General features: G+C 54.8%; 1 protein-coding gene and 1 non-coding gene across 5 annotated transcripts; one reads left to right on the top strand and one right to left on the bottom strand.

The window, feature by feature from the left end:
- Positions 1 to 1505: 1505 nt before the first annotated feature.
- MAG (myelin associated glycoprotein) lies at positions 1506 to 18308 on the bottom strand. 4 transcript variants are annotated; one of them, XM_019979077.2, is made up of 12 exons: positions 18206 to 18308; positions 16357 to 16416; positions 15677 to 15744; positions 15152 to 15520; positions 13229 to 13525; positions 12838 to 13095; positions 11076 to 11336; positions 4293 to 4580; positions 3855 to 3951; positions 3003 to 3102; positions 2698 to 2736; positions 1896 to 2032 (listed from the first exon to the last, which is right to left on the bottom strand). In XM_019979077.2, the coding sequence occupies exons 3-11, from the start codon at positions 15720 to 15722 to the stop codon at positions 2710 to 2712; spliced, it is 1743 nt and encodes a 580-aa protein (XP_019834636.2). In that variant the 5' UTR covers positions 15723 to 15744; positions 16357 to 16416; positions 18206 to 18308; the 3' UTR covers positions 1896 to 2032; positions 2698 to 2709. The 4 variants fall into 4 exon arrangements, with proteins under 4 accessions (XP_070628139.1, XP_070628142.1, XP_070628141.1 ...); XM_070772038.1 differs by lacking the exon at positions 2698 to 2736 and having other exon boundaries at positions 1506 to 2032; XM_070772041.1 differs by lacking the exons at positions 2698 to 2736; positions 18206 to 18308 and adding an exon at positions 17837 to 18125 and having other exon boundaries at positions 1506 to 2032.
- Positions 4966 to 5037, top strand: TRNAV-CAC (transfer RNA valine (anticodon CAC)). Its single transcript has one exon. It is a non-coding gene; the product is annotated as a tRNA-Val (tRNA).
- Positions 18309 to 18977: the final 669 nt, after the last annotated feature.

Genomic DNA, 18977 nt, shown 5'->3' with positions numbered 1-18977 from the left:
ATCGCCCCAATCCCCCATAGCCCTGCAGCTCTATTCTTACTGCCCCTTCGGCACCTTCATACTCACAAGCTCCTGCTGCTTCTCACTGAAACGGCAGTGCTGTACAATGGTCAGTGCAGGGGAGGGGGTGGGACTCTAGGGCCAGGTCCCAGGTGGGTGCTCAAGTCGGGGCTGCACAGTCCTCAGCTGGGGGCCCTCAGGGAAGTCATGTCACCTCATTGCCTCGGCTCCTCCAGATTCTCCACATCAGTGCACGAGAATCACCAGATGTGTACGTGCATGCTGAGTCACTCAGTCGTGTCGGACTCTTTGCAGATCTGTGCATTGTAGCTCACCAGGCGCCTCTGTTCATGGACTCTCCAGGCAGGAATACTGGAATGGGTTGCCATGCCCTTCTCCACCAGGAAGAGTCATGAAAACACAGACTGCTAGGCTTGGGTATGGCCTGAGAATCTGCCTTTTTGGCAGGTGCCCAGGTAAGGCTGATGCTGGTAGTGCCAAGACCCCACTTGGAGAACAATTGTCAGAGTCGTCAGGGAAGGTGGATGGAGATTAATTCATGTAAACCAGGTAGAATCATGGGGCACATAGTAAGCACTCAGCAAAAATGTTAGTTGTTGATAACAATTCATGCTAGAGAGTCTGGCCTTCTTTAACTTCAAGAAGACTTGAGTCCAGGGTCTGGCCACACCATTTCCTGGCTCTGGGACCCTGGGAAAAATCACAGGGCTTCTCGGAGCCCCAGAGTTCTCACAGGGTTGTCCTACAAGAGGTGGGGGTTCCCTTCCCAGGATAGCCTGAGCTTCCTAAAGGGGTTCAATACACAGCTGGTGCCTGATGGATATTTCTTGATTCAAATGAGGTTTGAAAGATTGAGAATTTCCTGGTGATCCAGTGGTTAAGATGCAGGGCTTTCACTTCTGGGACTAGAATTTGATCCCTGGTGGGGGAAACTAAGATCTCACAAACGACATGGAGCAACCAAAATAAATACTTCACTTAAAAAGAAAGATTGAAGCTGCAGAATGCAGCATAAATGTGAGGCATGGCAGTCAAGCTGATACAGGCTCAGGAAACACTGAGACCCGGGGTCCCCCTGGGACCCACAGGGGGCAGGGGGGAAAGTCAGTGAGTGAAGCCAACCGGGTGGGGGACCGGGGAATGGTGGGCACTGTGGCAAATCGGGAGCCAGGCTCCTTCCGAAGAAGCAGCCGCCATCTCTGTCAGTGAGACACGGTGGTACGGAAGTGGGAGCCTTGGGCTATTGGTTACTCTGACTGTGGCACAAGCAGGAATGAGGGTTGTTAGGTGAAATCACCCAGCAGTCAAACATGACCTCCTGTGGACCAAACCCAGCCCACAGCTGCCAGATCAGAGCAGGAACAACTTAAGAATGGCTGGCCTGGGTGCCAGGCTAGAATCCCAGAGGACTCAGGGGGAGGGCAAGGAGGTGAGTGGCAGGCTTCCCAAGGATGGGTCAGAAATCATCAGGAACTAGGTGGGTATTTGGTTTCAGGGCATTTATTTCACATCCCTCCGTACAGGTCCTGGGGCCAGGTGTGGGGGCAGGAGACCAGGCAAGGGGTAGCAATAAATAACATGGACAGACAGAGCTCCCCTCCAGACAGATGAGGTTAAAGGAGGTTAGAGGGAAGCCACAAGGTGGGGGTGGGGTGTTGGCGGGGGGGGGGGGGGGAGGGGCAGCTGGGAAGGAGAGGGAGGCCAGGCCCAGAGCTCTCCGTCACCTGCCCCAGCCCTTCCCTGCCCCAGCCCCCACGACTTTGGGGAGGAAGGGAGCCCACAGCCAGTGGGGGCCACTGAGGGTCTTGGAGGGGGTGGGTGACCGCACAGGGTGCCCCCAGCTCCCTCACTTGACGCGGATTTCAGCATACTCGGCTAGCTCCTCCGTCAGGGTATAGCTGTCCTTGGTGGGTCGTTTTCCCAGGTCCGAGTGAGAATAGCTCAGGTCCAGCTCCGGGGGTTCTCCCCGAAGACCCAGCAGCCTCCTCTCTGATCCCAGGCGCCTCTCACTCTATGAAGGGAGCCAACCCATTAGGCGGTCCTGTCCCACCTTTCCCAGCTGCAGATGCTGGGTTGCTGGCACACCCATGGCTCTAGAGCATGTGTGAGCCTCCTTCTTCAAGGACCACCCACCCAGCCGACCCCATGGTCCTGGGTTGCTCTTGGGAGCCCTGCCTGCACCAGTGCCCCCTACACAAAACAACCTCCTCGCTGCTAAGCCTGAAAGCTGCCCACAAATTCATTGTCTCCGAGAAAACTTCATCAACCTGGGAATTTGCGGGGCACCCAATTCAACCCATAACGCCTTTCTAGATGGAAGCCACCTGTCGGGAAGCCACTTTTCCCAGTTGTTGTAAGTGCCTGGCTCAGCAGGTTCGGGTCTGGTGTGGTCCCTCCTCAATCTGGGACATCCTCCAGGTGCAACTTCAGCTTCCCCATCACGCCTGCCATCCTTGACCTCCCTCCTTCAGACACACACGCACACAGGACAGTGGCCACAGACAGACAGACGGGAGCAGTAGTGGGACAGAACAGACAAGGCCAGGGGCTGCTGGGCAAGGCCACACTCAACTGGGGACCAACCTGGACGCCTGACGGGGACGCACACACATGCCCGCCAACCCCGAGGCCCAACACGGGCCCAGAGGTGGGCACACTGAGGCCCCCGGAACCTACCTCCTGGGGTGCTCATTCCAGGGTAGAGACCTCTCTGGACTATTGGAGAAGGAAATGCAGTCATAGACCCAGGCGGGGAGGGTCAGGGCTTCTCGTGGGCCCCGAACTCTACAGCCCCGCTTGCAGCCTCAGCCTGAGCGCCCTGTCCCAGCCCAGGGCCGAGCCAGGCTCAGCAGATCCTTTCCTCCCTTTCTTTGGGGCCAGCTCCCCCTCCACCCAGGGCCTCCCAGGCCCCTCCCAGGCCCTCAGTGTCCCCAGCACCCAGGATCTCCAGCCAGCTTGGCGCCACGGGGCTCTGGCCTCACCTCATATTTCTCCGGCGCCCCGGAGATGCGGAAGTCGCTGCTGAACACGACGGGGGGGTTGTCTCCCCCCGAGAAGCTGGGGCTTTCCGTCACGTTCTTTCTGCAAGGCAGGACATGTCAGCCCCAGTGCGACTTTTGGGTTCCCTACTCCTCTCTCTGTCTGCAGTTCCCTCTACCTTAGGAGTTTGGCCCAATCTCTAAGATGGGGTGGGCGGCCGCTTCGGTGAGCAGCCTCTTCCCATCCATCCTAGCCCATCCCTCTCCTGCTTCACGGCTGAAGACGAGCCACCCCTGGGCCCCAGTCTCTGCCACCTTCAGGACCCCTGCCTGGCTCCTCTCGGTTCTCTGGGGCCATCTGTACCCCCTGGCTGCCAGGATGCAGAATGGGGAGATTAATTCCTTGTCGGGAGTGCTGATGGGTGTGTGACACAAGGAAGAGAAATAGCAGCAGGCGGGTGTGACTTGGGACTGGGGAGCATTTACTGATACCACAGATTATGTGTAGTTGTTGGAGTTTCTGGAACCCACTGTGGCTGATGCTGTGCCCGCAAGCCAGGGTACTGGCTCTCCACATCACAAGGGAGGGGCAGGAGGAGACAGCAGAGAATGTGGGGCACCCGTGATGACTGGTGGGAAGGGTCCCATCCAGGCGTCGACACCTGTGACCTGACCACGGCGGCTCCTGTTAGCCCGAGTCCACTGTCCTCCACCCAGCTGAATTCTCACAGCGGAACCCGCCCTCTGTTACCCACGCCCAGCCTCCAACTGGTCTGCCCTGCCCTGCCCCTGGAGGCTTCCTGCACCCACCCCCCCGCCCTTCCACCCCACTACACTCCAGCTCAGCCCACTCACTTTCTGCGCGTCTGGGTGATGTAGCACACAATGGCGATTAGGATGGCAAAGGCCACCACGGCTCCCACAGGCCCGATCTTGGCCCACATGAGGCGGTCTGAGGAAAGAGAAGACCCAGGTGCCCTCAGGGCTGCTGGTGGGAGGAGGACACCAGGGTTCTTAGGAGACGGGCTAGGGCAGGGGCGGGAGTGAACATGTTTACACAGCAGGCACACCCTTGCACTGACTGGTCAGTTGAGCTGTTGGAGGGGCCCTCGAAGTGTCAGCAGGCTTGGGGCAGCCTCTCCTAACTGGCTGGAAAGCGCATCTTGACCATTCGATCAACGGCATAGCCGGACCATTGCTCAGCGCCCGATAATCAGCCTGGGCGAGGGGAGCTTAGATCCAACAGGGGTCCCATCTGTTCCCTGACTCCCAGCCCCAGGCCACATCACTCACGGGCTCCCTGGAAGGGCAGCTCCAGGCTCTTGGTGCCGTAGAGGTTGTGGGAGGTGCAGATGACCCGGGGTGGGGCCTGGGCCTGCCCCCGCAGCGTCAGGATGCTGGTGAGCAGGAGGCCGCTGCGCTCTGAGTACACGAACTCGCGCTCTGTCTCGTTCACCGTCACGTTGCGCAAGGGCAGCTCGAAGGCCACGGAGGGCTCTGGGTTGGCTTTCACCACACAGAGGCACTGCACTGTGTCACGGGCTGCCGCACAGTGGGACTCCAATAGGATCACAGGAGCGACTGTGGGGGCAAGACCAAGACCTGGTAGGCTGGAGATGGGGACTTAGGGGCTTCTGGGCTGAGATGAGCTGGCTGTGCCCCCTGCACCCTCTCTTGTGTGTGCTCACTCAGCCATTTCAGTCACGTCCGACTCTTTGAGACCCCGTGGACTGAAGCCCGCCAGGCTCCTCTGTCCGTGGGATTCTCCAGGCAAGAATCCTGGAGTGGGTAGCCATGCCCTCCTCCAGGGGATCTTCCCGACCCAGGGACTGAACCTATGTCTCCTGCATTTTCTGCATTGCCAGCAGATTCTTTACCACTGAACCACCAGGGACGCCCCACACTCTCTCTAATGCCCTCTCCAATGCTGCTCACTTTGTAAAATATAAATCAGATCATAGAGACTTCCCTGGTGGTCCAGTGGCTAAGACCCTGCACTCACAATGCAGGGGGCCAGGTTCAATCCCTGGTTAGGGAGCTAGATCCCATGTGCTGCAACGAAAACATCTCACATGCTGCAGTGAAGATCTCGAGTGTTGTAACTAAGACCTGGCCCAGCCAAATAAATAAATATATATTTTAAAAACATGAGGGGCTTCCCTGGTGGCTCAGTGGTAAAGAATCCACCTGCCAATGCAGGAAACACGGGTTCGATCCCTCACCCGGGAAGATCCCGCATGCCACGGAGCAACTAAGCCTGTGCTCCACAACTACTGTGTTCTCTAGAGCCCAGACCTGCAACTACAAAGCTCACATGCTGTAGCTACTGAAGCCTGTGCGCCCTAGGGCCTGTGGTCCTGCAACAGGAGAAGCCACCTCCATGAGAAGCCCAGGCACCGCAACTAGAGAAAAGCCCATGCAGCAACGGAAGCCCAGCACAACCAAAAATAAATACAATTTAAACAAAAAAAAACCTGAAATAAAATCTTTAAAAGTGATCATTATAATATAAATAAATAAATCAGATCACGGCACTCCCTGCTTAAACTCACCCCCTCCAACTGCTTCCTGTGTCACTTAGAATAAAACCCCAATACTTTGCCTTGGTCTGCAAGGCCCTGCAGGACTTGGCCACACTCAGATCTTCTGCTTTCACTCTGGCTCACTCTCTTCTGGCCACACCAGCCTCCTTGCTGTTTCTCATACTCGTGGAACTTTTTCCCACACCCAGAGTCTTCCGTTTCTCCCTCAGCCTTGAGCACTTCCCTGACACCTGCAGTGCTCACACCCTCACTCCAGGCAGCTTCTGTGCAGACCACGCTCTTTCTCTGACCATACCATGTAAGCGGCACCTCGCTGCACTAACCATTCACTCGGGTTTGCTCCTCAGCACTTACGTCTACTGGGGTTACATACCGATGTGACTGCTCTCTTATTTCCATCCAGACAAGTACTTGCTCTGTCTCCACTCTGTCCCCACTGTTAGAATATCCTTTTCTTTTTTCTCTTGTTGCTACACTGAGAAGCATGCGGGATCTTAATCCCCTGACCAGGTATCAAACCCATGCCCCTTGCAGTGGAAGCTGAGAGTCTTAACCACTGGAAGGTTTCCAGAACATCCCTTTCACCTGGCAGGAGCTCTGGGAAGACTCATGGGATGAGCGACTGAGTTCAGCCAGCTCCGCCTCCTGGCCATCCTGCAGATGCCCCCACTCACTCCCCAGAGACCCTGCATCCTGACCCTCCCTCCCTCATAGGACACACCAGACACCACCCTCCACTCAAGATAATTTTGTTGACCTTTGCTGCCATTTGAATTACAAAAGTGATACTGGATAAATTTAAATTAAAAAAGAAAAAAAGAAGTGATACCGGGATGGTTTTTCCCCTTTCATTTCCCAATATGAAATTATAATAGAACATTGAATGTTGCTTTTTCATCTATGTTCTCTTTCCTTCTGAGAGTTTGGCACTCACCTCTGCTCACTCTAGTCTGACCTTCAATTTCCATCCAAAAAGAATATGCAGGTAACAGTGATGGGGCAGGGAGCCATGAGACTTGGGTATTTGCAATAGGGATCATTCCATTTGGAATGGGTACATATCTCTAAGTCTAGTAAATCAAAAGTTAAATAGTCCAAATTCTGCTTAGGTAGACATGTATATGCTTGCTATGTTGTTGTTTAGTTATTAAGTCACGTCCAAATCTTTTGGGACCCCATGGACTATAGCCTGCCTGCCTGTCTCCTCCCTCCATGGGATTTCCAAGGCAAGAATATTGTAGTGGGTTGCCACTTCCTTCTCCAGGGGATCTTTCCAACCCAGAGACTGAACCTACGTCTCCTGCATTAGCAGGGGGATTCTTTACCACTTTGCCACCAGGGAAGCCCGATGCTTACTATAGTATTAACGAATTAACACACCACAGAGTAAATTAGTAATGACCAACCTGAACTGACAGTGATTATTTTAAAAAGTAAAAACCTTTTCATTCTAGACTGTACCGCTAGTACAGCTGTGACGGGGCTGCGGGAATGCTGACACCCTGCAGTGTGCTCAGCATCTTTGCAGAGTTGCCGGCAGCCCCGAGACCTGTGAAACCCTGACTGATACTAGACAAACCCCAGGTCCCACAAAAGATGGGAGGTTCGGGGCGTGAGACAGCTTTGGCTTGAATTCCAGCTCTGCCATCTACTGGCTGGTGGCCCGAACCAGGCCACTCAGCTTCCTGGACCTACAAGATGGACTTCTCTTCTGTGCAAACAGGGGTAATGGGTGCTTGACTTGCCAGGGGCTACGGAGAATACACTCTGAAGTGGGAGTACGAGTGTGTTGAAAAGAAAGCTTAACATCCCATCTAGGGATTTAGGATTAGATAAAGCGACTGAGCCGGGCACGACTGAGCGACTTCACTTTCACTTTTCACTTTCATGCATTGGAGAAGGAAATGGCAACTCACTCCAGTATTCTTGCCTGGAGAATCCCAGGGACCGGGGAGCCTGGTGGGCTGCCGTCTATGGGGTCGCACAGAGTCGGACACGACTGAAGCGACTTTGCAGCAGCAGCAAAGCGACTGAACACGCACGCATGTACATAGAACTATTCCAGCAGAGGGCGCATGTGAGCAATGCCTTGGCAGCAGAAAGGCAGCGGATATCCATCCAGCCAGGAGTTCAGGGAGATGAGTGGGAAATTAAGAGGGTGTCTAAGACTTACAGGGCACGTGGGCTCCTTAGTGTAAGATACTGTCACACCCATTTTTCAGAGAAGAGAATCAGAGCTCAGCAAAGGTGAAGTCACTCGTCTGGGATCACACAGCAAGACGGAAACAGAGCTTGGATTCAGACCCAAGTCCATTCAGCTCTGTCAGGAGCTAGACACCAGTAACACTTCCACTTCTTCATATCTAACTGGGGTGACAAGCGATCCCTACCCCCAGTCACATTGTTGTGAGAACGAAACAGGTCAATATGTGCAAAGGGCTTGGACCTGCTTGTCACAAGATCTCAGTAAGGGTGAGTGCCCTGCAGGTCCCCTGCTGAGACCCCCTCCTCAGGAGCACCCACCGTTGTCAGCGAGCATGGAAGCCCCAGTACTAGGAGACACAGACTTTGGGGACAGAGAGGGGACTGAGGGATAGCTCTGCCCAGCAACCTGGGGCTGGACTCCCAGAGTGCAAGCACTGTGACCCAGACCTTGGAGCCCAGCGACGGGCTCAGCAGGAGTGGGGGTTGGGGGCACAGCTGCTTGTCCCCTCTGGCACATTGAAGGCCTTGAGTCCTTGGGTTCCAGGGACTTCAGGGGAACTGAAACAGCCAGAGGTTTACGAACTGGACAGACAGGGTCCAGAAGAATCTTGACACTGGCCAGCCTCCCAACTGCATGGCCTTGGGGAATTCTGTCCTTCCGTTTCTCCTCAGTGAAGGGAGATGATGACAATATGCAGCTGCTTCAAGAGGTGACCAGGGAGGGGGATGGGGACTTAGTGTTTAATGGGGACAGAGCTTCAGTTTAGGAAGGTGAAAAATTGGGGAGATGGGTGATGGTGAGAGTTGCACAACAGTATGGATGTACTTAGTGCCACTGAGCTGTACAGTTAAATGTGGTTAAGATAGTGTGTTTTATATTATGTGACTTTTACAACAATAAAAAAAAAAACATTAAAAGAAAAGAAAGAGGCCACCACAATAACACGTGCTGGGGATGCAGTCCTGGCTCAGGGTAGGCCCTTCAGCATTGTTTGCTGCTGCCACTCTTATTGTGCTTCTCTGGTGGCTCAGGTGGTAGAGAATCTGCCTGAAATGCAGGAGACCAGGGTTCAAACCTTGTTGGGAAGATCCCCTGGAGAAGGAAATGGTAGCCCACTCCAGTATTCTTGTCTGGAGAATTCCATGGACAGATGAACCTGATGGGCTACAGTCCATGGGACAGGATGGTCTGTGACTGAAAATGTACATGAAGTGGAGTTGTATGTACATTCAGGGGCTTCCATCAGGTTCTCAAGGGGTTCTCTGGCTCTTACACCTAAGAAGTTCTGATTAAGGAAGTAGATATAATGGGGAAGACCAAGAGGAAGAAGGAGGGGCATGTATGAAGAAGGCAGAGTATACACAACCCATACACATATCACATATTGATGCTGGGAGGGAGCAAACTGGGAGGAAAGATGTCCCCAAGATGAAAGGTCAGCAGAGCAGTGACGGCCATCACATTGCCGTGGAATAATCTGTCTCCACTTTGCTGACAAAGCCATAGTCAAAGCAATGGTTTATCCAGTAGTCATGTATGGATGTGAGAGTTGGACCATAAAGGAGGCTGAGCACCAAAGAACTGATGCTTTGGAAATGTGGTGCTGGAGAAGACTCTTGAGAGTCCCTTGGACTGCAAGGAGATCAAATCATTCAATCCTAAAGGAAATCAACCCTGAATATTCACTGGAAGGACTGATGTTGAAGCTGAAGCTCCAACTTTGGCCACCTGATGTGAGGAGCTGACTCACTGGAAAAGACCCTGATGCTGGGAAAGATGGAAGGCAGGAGAAGAAGGGGGCAACAGGGGATGAGATGGTTGGATGGTGTCTTTGACTGAATGGACTTGAGCTTGAGCAAACTCCAGGAGTTAGTGAAGGACAGGGAAGCCTGAAGTGCTGCCGTCCATGGGGTTGCAGGGTCAGACTCGACTTAGCAACTGAACAACAACTGACTGTGGCCACTTGCAGACTGTTGAGTATGGACTGTGCTCAACACCTTCTAACAGACTTGTGTGGTGGGGACCACAGTAGGTGGAATAAGTAAGTCTGGAAGTGGTGACTTTGGAGACAAGTGCCAGAGGCCAGGCTGGGGTTGGGGAGGAAGCAGAGAGAATGGAAAGATGGAGGCGACATTCCAGAAGGAGGTGCTGGAGGAGGGGAAGTGGAAACCATGACTTCGGAGCTATGACCTGAATGATGGCTGGGGTGGGAGCGGGGTGTTGCCAGTGCTGTCCAGAGAAGGGAGGTCAGGAAGGGGACTGGTTGGCAGTGGAACAATGAGCTCCATTCCCGAGACAGTTAGCTTTTTATCTGCACCCGTCTCATCTCTCTGGCTGTGCTATATCTGTTAACATGCTTGGCGTCCTCTCGGTCCTATCCCCCACCTCCCACTGAGCCACACAGCTCGTGCACATAACAACGGCTTGACCAATGTATTCTGATGTCATAACACAGGATGAGGTCAGCTTTGGGCATTACAGAAGAGTGGAACCAGACTCCTGCATCTGAATCTCAGTTCTGCCTGGGTGACCTGGGGTGAGTGACATAACCCCTAAGGGCCTCAGTTTCCTTCTCTGGAAACTGGGGACAGTAAGAGAATCTCCCTCACTGGGATGTCAAAGAGGTGAAAGAGTAGGTTCCTGTCAAGAGCTTCCAGCAGTGCCTGACTCCTAGCGATGCTCCACAGGGTTAGAGGTTGCGGTTTTTGTTTTAGTTAATGCATGTGTGCTTCCCTGGTGGCTCAGACTGTAAAGAATCTGCCTGCAGTGTGGGAGACCCGAGTTTGATCACTGAGTCAGGAAAATCCCCTGGAGAAGGGAATGGAAACCCACTCTGGTATTCTTGCCTGGGAAATCCCACGACAGAGGAGCCTGGTGGACTACAGTCCATGGGGTCGCAAAGAGTTGGACATGACTGAGGGACTAACACTTCTACACTTCAGAGAAGCAGTGGCCACAGGATTCAGAAATATCCTTGGTCAAAAGCCCATCCCAGGGTGTGGGAATATTATATTCTCAGGTGGGACTTTTTTTTTTTTTTGGCCAACCTGCACGGCATGTGAGATTTTAGTTCCCCAACCAGGGATTGAACCCATGCCCCTGCATTGGAAGTGTGGAGTCTTAACCACTGGATTGCCAGGAAAGTCCCTTAGGTGGGCCTTTTCTTGCTGTGGATTTAGCTTCCCCACCCCCATCTGCTGGAGCAAAGCTGACCCTTGGTTGGGATGCTGAGTGTCCCCCATTGAGCTCCACCACAGGGGTGGGTGGGCAGGAATCAAGCCCACCTGTTTTCATCAGGGGAAGAGGGTCAAGGAGGGGGGTACTCACACTCCACAGACAGGTTGAAGGCGGTGGCCCTCTGGCCATACTGGTTCTCGGCCACACACCAGTACTCTCCGTCGTCCTCAGGGGTGACGGCCGGCAGCTCCAGCTGCAGCTCACTCTCATAGATAACCGTGGCCAGAATCTGCTTCTCCTTGAAGATGGTGAGAATAGGATCCGGGTTGCTCTGTGTGGAGCACAAGATGGAGACTGTCTCGCCCTCCACGGCCACCACTGTCCCGTTCACCATCGGCTTCCAGGGTGCATCTAGGGGGCAGGACAGGGGGCCAGTGGTCAGAAGCCAGGGGGGCCTCTTCTGCCAGCCAGCTCTCACCCCTAAATGTGACCCTCAACACCCCAACTGGAACACACCGCCTCAGGACAGCCCGGGTAACCTCAGGCCTGGCTGTCTCGTTTACAGAGATTCTGCAGACACGGTGCTTGTGTCTGAGTCCCGGCTGTACTCCTTCCCAGCTGTGTGTGGACCCATGTCTTAACCCTTCGGGGCCCCATTTTTTAAATCTGGAAACTAGACTTAAAAATATTCCCAATTTCATAGGGGGTCACTGAGAATAGACTATGACATGCGCTGCTTTAGCCTGAACAAGGCAGATGAAGATCTCTGTCCATGTGGACAGGTGCTGTATAAGGAAATCAAGTGTATAGTTGGCAAGATGGGGAGGAGCTCTTTGGAGAAAAATAAAAGTGGGATGGGAAGTCAGGGTAGTTATGGCTTTAACTAGGATGCGGAGGGAAGGCTCCCTCCAGACTAGAAGCGGCCCGGGAGGAGGCAGCCAGCTGTGGGGATGTCTAGGGAAGGACCATTTGCATAGGGCACTCAGAAACTGCTGAGGAAATCAAAAGCTGCCTGGCGCTGCCATTTTTATTATCCCCAGTCCTGGGCACTTTGCCTCAATAAATATTTGTGAGCGAATGAATGAATGAATGACCTCTCCTTGGCTCCCAGCCAAGAATCCTGTTTGACCCGTCCCCTCCTCCTGAAGCCCCATAATGTTCCAGGGTGCCCACAGGGGCTGGATCAGGCTTGGGTTCCCCTCAGCCCTCCCATTGGAACTGTAATAGGGCTCATTTTAAAATGCAGATTTCAGGGCTTCCCTGCTGGTTAAGAATCCACCTTGCAATGCAAAGGACATGGGTTTGACCCCTGGTTGTGGAACTAAGATCCCACCTGTGTTTGTTCAGTCTTGTCCGACTCTTTGTGACCCCATGGACTGTAGCCTACCAGGCTCCTCTGTCTGTGGGATTCTCCCAGAAGGAACTGGAGTGGGTTGCCATTTCCTTCTTCAGGGAATCTTCCCAACTTAGGGATCAAACCTATGTCTCCTGCATTGGTGGGCAGATTTCTTATGATTGAGCCGTCTGGGAAGCCCCTGAGATTTTAGGCCCGCATGATACAGCCAAATAAACAGATATTTTAAAAAATAATAATAATAAAATGCACATTCCTGGGGCCAAGCCCAGCTCTACCCCCCAGGAAACTGAATTTAACAGGCTTTCCTGGGTGCGCAGAGACCAACTCTGATTCTCTCTTCCTATCTCCATGTCCTCCTAGCCAGGAGATAGATGCCCAGTAGGTGTTCAAGAATGAAAGAACTCTTTAACCTGGAACTTCCTCTCCATCTTCATCTCAACTGCAGGCATGGACCTGACCGCCATCGCTACCCTCAGCCCCCGCCCCCCAGCTCTGCCCTGGGCGAGGTTGGTTCCCCAGTGCCCGGTGTGTGAGGCGCACAGGGCGGCGACTCACACATGACGCTGAGCTCTACGGTGCGGTTGTCCTGGCCGTAGGTGTTCTCAGCCAGGCAGAGGTAGACGCCGTCTTCGGCAGGGGTCACTTCGTCCACCTCCAGGGACAGGCTCTCGGCCACGGCCTCGCGGAGCACCGTGCCATCCCGCATCCAGGTCAGCAACGGCGGCGGGTTGCTGTCGGCCCCGCAGAACAGGCTGACGTGGGAGCCCTCGATGGCCTCCACCGTGGAGTTTATCTCCACGATCACCGGGGGGTCTGCGGTGCGGTGGGAGGACACAGGACTTCAGGGGGCGCTCGCGCATTTCCCGCCCCCGGCCCTGACCCCGCCCCCTCCCTGACCCTGACCCTGCCCCGCTCCGCCCCGCCCCTGGCCCGCACCCAGGCTCACACTTGATGTCCAGGCTGGCGTAGCCCTCGAACTGCAGGGTAGTGTTGGGGAACGAGGCCTGGCAGCCCAGCCGGTGGCCGTTGGTCTCCCTGGTGGGCACAAAGTGCAGCAGCGACACCTGCACCCAGGTACCCTCCTCCTCGCGCAGCCGCCCCAGCACAGTCGGCTCACCGAGCCCCTCGTGGCCCAGCCAGCTCAGCTCTGGGTGCAGCTCCGGGCAGTTGTCAGGCACCATGCAGCTGACCTCCACTTCTGTGCCAGCCATCACTTCCGGGGGGACCACGATGTTGGGGGTGTCTACATGAGCCCGGGAGATGGAGGGTGAGGAAGCAGCGTCGCCCACCAGCCATCCCTCACCCGCAGGCCGCTGTCGGACTCCATTCCTGGCGCCTGGTTCCCTCCCCGCCCTTGGATGCAGAGTTCCCCACAACCGGCTCTTCTCCTGGGTACGGTTCACCCAGAAGCCCTCCGCAGATCCAACGAGGGATGTAATAATAATGGAAACAACAATATTGTGTTCTGAGTACTTCACTGGTGTTTGACTTGCCAGTCCTTCCAGCCATGCTGAAACTAGAGGGTGAGTAATGTTATTTTGCTCATTTTACGGATGAGGAAGCTGAGGCCACAGCTGGTACCAGATAAAACTGAGCTTCAAACCCTGTTGCTCTTGCTTCATCATCTGTGCCCTATGTGTGCATGCTCAGTCACTTTCAACTCTTTGCAAGTCCATGGACTATGTAGCCGACTAGGCTCCTCTGTCCATGGAATTTTCCAGGCAACAATACAGGAGTGGGTTGCCATCTCCTCCCCCAGGAGATCTTCCCAACCCAGGGATGGAACCTGAATCTCTTGCATCTTCCTTCATTGACAAGCAGATTCTTTACCAACTTTGCAACCTGGGAAGCTCTGTGCCCCAGACAATATATTATATTCCTCAAGAAACTTTTCTCCTTCTCATGTTTGCTTTGCTTTACCTTCCACATGTGTGCGCGCGCGTGTGTGTGGTGTGTCCTGGAGCTGTGTCTGTCTGTCTGTGGCAGTTTGGAGTTGGGGGCGGGGTCTCTTTCTGCATCAGGGCTATAATCTGGCTCCTCATATGGTCTCAGAGCTGATGGGGAACCTGAATCTAAGGATTCCATGCCTCTCAGGGCCTCTCAGAAATGAGGCAGTGGACCCTACTCTGCCCAAACTGGCCCAGAGCTGCATTTTATTTGGCATAAACTTAAGACATTAAAAAAAAAATCTGAAGTAGCAGCCTATGCTGAAAACACACAGTTCTGGTTTCCCTTGAAAATTCAGAGAATTTCCTGGCCATTCAGTGGTTAGGACTCCAAGCTTCCACTGCAGGGGATACGGGTTCTATCCCTAGTCAGGGAACTAGGATCCCCCATGCCACTTGGCATGGCTCAAAACAAAACAAAACAACAAAAACTCAGACTGCCTGAGATCTATGGCCCTGCATTCTCATGCTACCCCATTTAGCTCGAGCCAGGCTCCATGTGCCAGGCACTGTTTTGAGCACTTGACAACTATTCCCTTATTGAACTTTAAATGCTGTTCTTATCCCCATTTTGCAGAAGAGGATAACAAGGCCCAGAGAATTTCAGCAAACTGCCTACAGTAGCCCAGCTAATACAGGGATGCAGAGACCTTACCGCAATCCCCGAGCCCCACTGTCTTTCTCCCGGGTGTCTCTGAAGAGTAAGAGCCACTGCTTTCCTCTGGGGAGGACAATACAACTTGGGGCCCTGCTTTGCCCCTTTCTGTCATCTGCCTGGTCATGTGGGCCAGAGGCTTGGCACCCCTCCCTCCAGCCAAACCAGCAAGTCCTTGGTTCTGCCGACCAGACCTTCCCAGAAGGGCACTGGGAGGGCTTCCTGTTTCCCATGGTCCCCGCCCCCGGCACAGCCCCCCAAGACTCACTGATGATGTCCAGGACGCTGTGCTCGGAGAAGGTGTACTGGTTGTAGCCCCCCAGGTCCCCTCGAAAGTAGTATTTGCCGCCCAGCTCGGGGCTTAGGTTGCTGAGCAGGAGGGTGCAGTTGCGCAGGCCCAGGTCCCCCAGGAGGCGGCTGCGTCCCTGGAAGCTCTCGTGCACCACCTGCGTGCGTGACTTGAAGACCACCGGAGGGTAGTTTTTCGGATAGGGGCTATTGAAGTACCAAACGCCATGCACGACGGCCGGCCGCAGCTCATCAGGGAAGCTGAAGCGGCAGGGGATGGAGACGCACGTGCCCTCAAAGGCCGAGATGGACGATGGCATCCAGGCGCCCCACTGACCCCCACGAGAGGCTGTGGGTGAGCAGGACCGCCGAGGCTGAGAGACACATTCTGCCCGGGTGCCCCCAACCCCCACTCTCATCACCTCCCACCACCTGAGGGGTCCAGGGACCCCAGCCTGCTCAGGGGCCAGGACCCACAAACCTCCAGATCCCCATGCATTATTACCTGAAATCATAATCCAAAATAGAGACAGTGCCGTGAGGAATATCATTTTGTACAGCAAGTGAGCAGAGCTGGAGAGGGGAGAGGAGAGTGTTGAAGGCCCAGAGAAGTGAAAAGTAAGACTTCTGGTAAGATTTTGGGAAGCAGCCCGTTCAGATGATAGCTGCTGCTGCTGTTAGTATTTATGATCACAGACACATCTATGGCATCAACCATGTACCACCCGAGGTACTCTACTATACAAATTCATTTGAGGTAGGTGCAATTATTATCCTGTTTTTGTAGCTGAGCTCCAGCAAGATTGAGTAACTTGCCCAAGGTCACACAGCCAGCAAGCAACAGAGCTAGGATTCAAGCCCTGTCTGCCTGTCCAGGGTTGTAGACTTCACCACCAAACTGTCCTGACTCTCCATGGGTTTGTTGTTATTCAGTTGCTCAGTCACGTCCAACTCTTTGCAACCCAATGGACAGCAGCACGCTGGGCTTCCCTGTCCTTCACTATTCAGATTCACGTCCATTGAGCCGGTGAAGATATCTACATGGTTAGTGACGTGCTAATAATTATCTTTATCACCATTATGCCCTTGGGGATCTCCAGAAAGTAAGGATAGAGCCAAGTTTGGATGAACAAGAGGAAGCAGGAAAAGCCAGGAGGAAGGGAAGTTGGAACCCTCCCCGCTCACCTCCGTCTCCCTGAGTTGGGAATGCCTTCTGGTCCCGCTTGCAGCTGTCAGCCGGCCAACCTGGAGCAAGAATCAGACAGGTGCAAGGAAGTGGGGGCCCGAACATCCCCACCCCCGTTCACAGGATCCAGCACGAGTCGTGGCCGTTGCCAGGCTGCCCACACAGCCTCTGTTGCCCATGGCCTCTGGATGTTTGAGACCCTCCCACACAGCCTCAAAGCTACTCTGTGGTCACCTCCCGTGGCAAGCCATGATGGAGAACTCCAGGGAAGCAAAGGGGAGCAGCAGTGCCTTGGGGTAGGGGGAGGCGAGGGGTGTGAATGGGGCAAGGGAGCACTTGTCCCATGGCTGAGACCTGGGGGTGGCAGGCAGGGACCCAGCCCCATCAATGACTGGGTTTCACAGCATCAGCATTCCCAACATGCCGAGGGAATTCCTGCCGCCCTCTCCCGCCCCACAGATGGCCCCTGGTGTCCTCACCCTCCAGAGGCCAGAGCCCGGTTACAAAAGAGGCCTGTTCCCTCAGGGTGAGGGCGCCTCGTCCTGGGGGGCTTCTGAGGTAGGTGGGGTCGAGAGAAGAGCTGGGAACGCCTGGCCGGGCTCTGAGTGGAGCCAGGAAGGACCAAGGACTGGGGTTAGTGAGTCCCTGGCACCCGGCTGCTCCGTGGGTCGCCTCGGGTTGGAGCCAGAGTTTCCAAGTGGCTGCTTTTTTGGCCTCTGACACTGTCTTCCCACGGACAGATGCATGTAGTCAGACACATGCAAATGCTGGCATGAAATGTTACAGATCTGGACAAAACCAGAAGGAGGCGGCTCACCCCAACAGCTCAGGACCCTGCACACACCAACAGGCACCGGGACCCACGTGCAGCAGATACCCACACACACCTCACCCTCCTGCCCACCACACCCCTGCACAGCTACAGGCATGGCCATCAGGCACACACACTGCACACTGCACACTCCCAAAGGCACTCGGACCAGCACACACATGGAGGTGTGGCTGTGGCCAGACCCACCCAGACCCATGCCGAAGAACACACGGCAGATGCCGTCTTTGTGCCTGCCGCGGGGAGGTACGGCGGGTAGACACAGGTGAGGGCCACGGGCCCAGACTCATGAACCAAGCGTGTAGATCATGCATTCTGAATAAGGATGAAAACTGGTTCTTGGGGATGGGGTCCAGAAAAGCCTGAGTTATTATGATGGTTTGTGGCTCTCTAAAGGGCTGTGTGGTACATAAACACAGTCCATCTATTATCTTAAGATTTCATGGAGGAAGTGGGTTTAGGAAAAGCAAGTCTGAAAGGTTTCCTTAGTGAGATGTTAAAAAAAAGATGGAGAAACACTGACGTGGATTAAGGCTCACTCAGAGAGGTGCACGCGCCTGTGCACACACACCCCTGTCGTGTGCTCAGTGCTGGAACTTGCCCACTCAACCCCCCCACCCCCATCCCCTCCCAGATGGCAGGATACAGACCTCTGATTACCTGGGCATCCTTTCGGTCTTCTCCTGGCCCTGGACCACTTCCACCCCAACTGCCACAAACCTAGGAGCCCCAGGGCAGAATCTCCACCGGAGGGGTCCCAAGGAGGGTGCCTCATTCTGTCTCTCTCTCTGTGGTTTGCTCCCAAAGCTCAGTCAGTGTCCGTGCCATGATCCCAGCCCACGCCCAGCGCGGTCCTGAGCAGCACCCTCCCCCATCCTAAATTAGTGGCAGCTCACAGCCACCATCCACGGCCCAGAACGCCCTGCGTTGCACGCGCCCTGGGTGACCCTGCCCTGTGCTCTCACCCCAGGTCCTCTGCTCTCCTCCCCGTCCCCAGCCCTCTCAGCTGCAGTACTCACTTGATGCCCTTGCTTCTGCACCCTCTGCTCCACCGGCCCTGCTCGCCGTCCCCTGGCCTCCCAGGGTCTAGGCCCCCACTCGCCAGCCCCTCCCCTCCCCCTGGGTGCCAGGGGCCGCCTGCCTCCAGGGCCCAGCTCCTCCCTGCCCCCGGGGGAGGGGGGCACAAAGGGCCCTTGTCACCACAGAGCGAACTGGGCAGCCTGACGCCTGGGTTCCACGAGCTCCTTCCTGGAGGGGCTGGGGGTGGCTGCCTCACTCGTTCCCCGCTCCATCCCTGCGCACCCTAGTTCTGGGTCCCTGGGAGGAGGGCGGGGGTGCGTCTCTAACATATCTGGAAGTCTCAGGCTGAGAGGCAGAACGTGTTGTCCTCAGCTTCTGGGGAATCTTGGTGGCAATGCTAGTAATAACCTTAGGCCCGGGAGGCCACAGAGGCCAGTGTGACCAGAAGGAGGCAGGCTCTAGAGCTCACTCTCGGCTTTAGTCCCCTCCATCCTCCCTAGAGGGTGTCGTCTTTGGTGCCCACACCCTGGTCTATTCTCTTCCAGGCTCTTCTTGCCATTGGAAATGACTTTATGTGTTAACTGTTTCCTCCCGTGAGAACATGACCTTCAGGAGGACAGGGCTTTGCTTCCTCCCAATCTGCCCTGCAGGCAGACGGACTCCTGAGTTAAACTTCCTAACCACAGAGTGGGTGCACGAGTGTGTTCCTCAAATACCCTCACTGGAGGCCTTGGCACTGTTCCTTCCTCCTGGAAACTCCCCTGCCCCATT

Source organism: Bos indicus, chromosome 18 (genome assembly GCF_029378745.1).
Source record: "Bos indicus isolate NIAB-ARS_2022 breed Sahiwal x Tharparkar chromosome 18, NIAB-ARS_B.indTharparkar_mat_pri_1.0, whole genome shotgun sequence".
Classification (NCBI taxonomy): Eukaryota; Metazoa; Chordata; class Mammalia; order Artiodactyla; family Bovidae; genus Bos; species Bos indicus.
This window is presented reverse-complemented; position numbering and strand designations above follow the sequence as displayed.

Excerpts from the sequence above, each read along its gene's own strand:
- MAG (XM_070772038.1), bottom strand. The coding sequence starts at position 15,722 with ATGATATTCCTCACGGCACTGTCTCTATTTTGGATTATGATTTCAG. Across the intron at positions 15,521-15,676 it reads ATTTTGGATTATGATTTCAG|CCTCTCGTGGGGGTCAGTGG; the intron begins GTAATAATGCAT and ends GCTCACCCACAG. Across the intron at positions 13,096-13,228 it reads CGCCAGCCTGGACATCAAGT|ACCCCCCGGTGATCGTGGAG; the intron begins GTGAGCCTGGGT and ends ACCGCACCGCAG.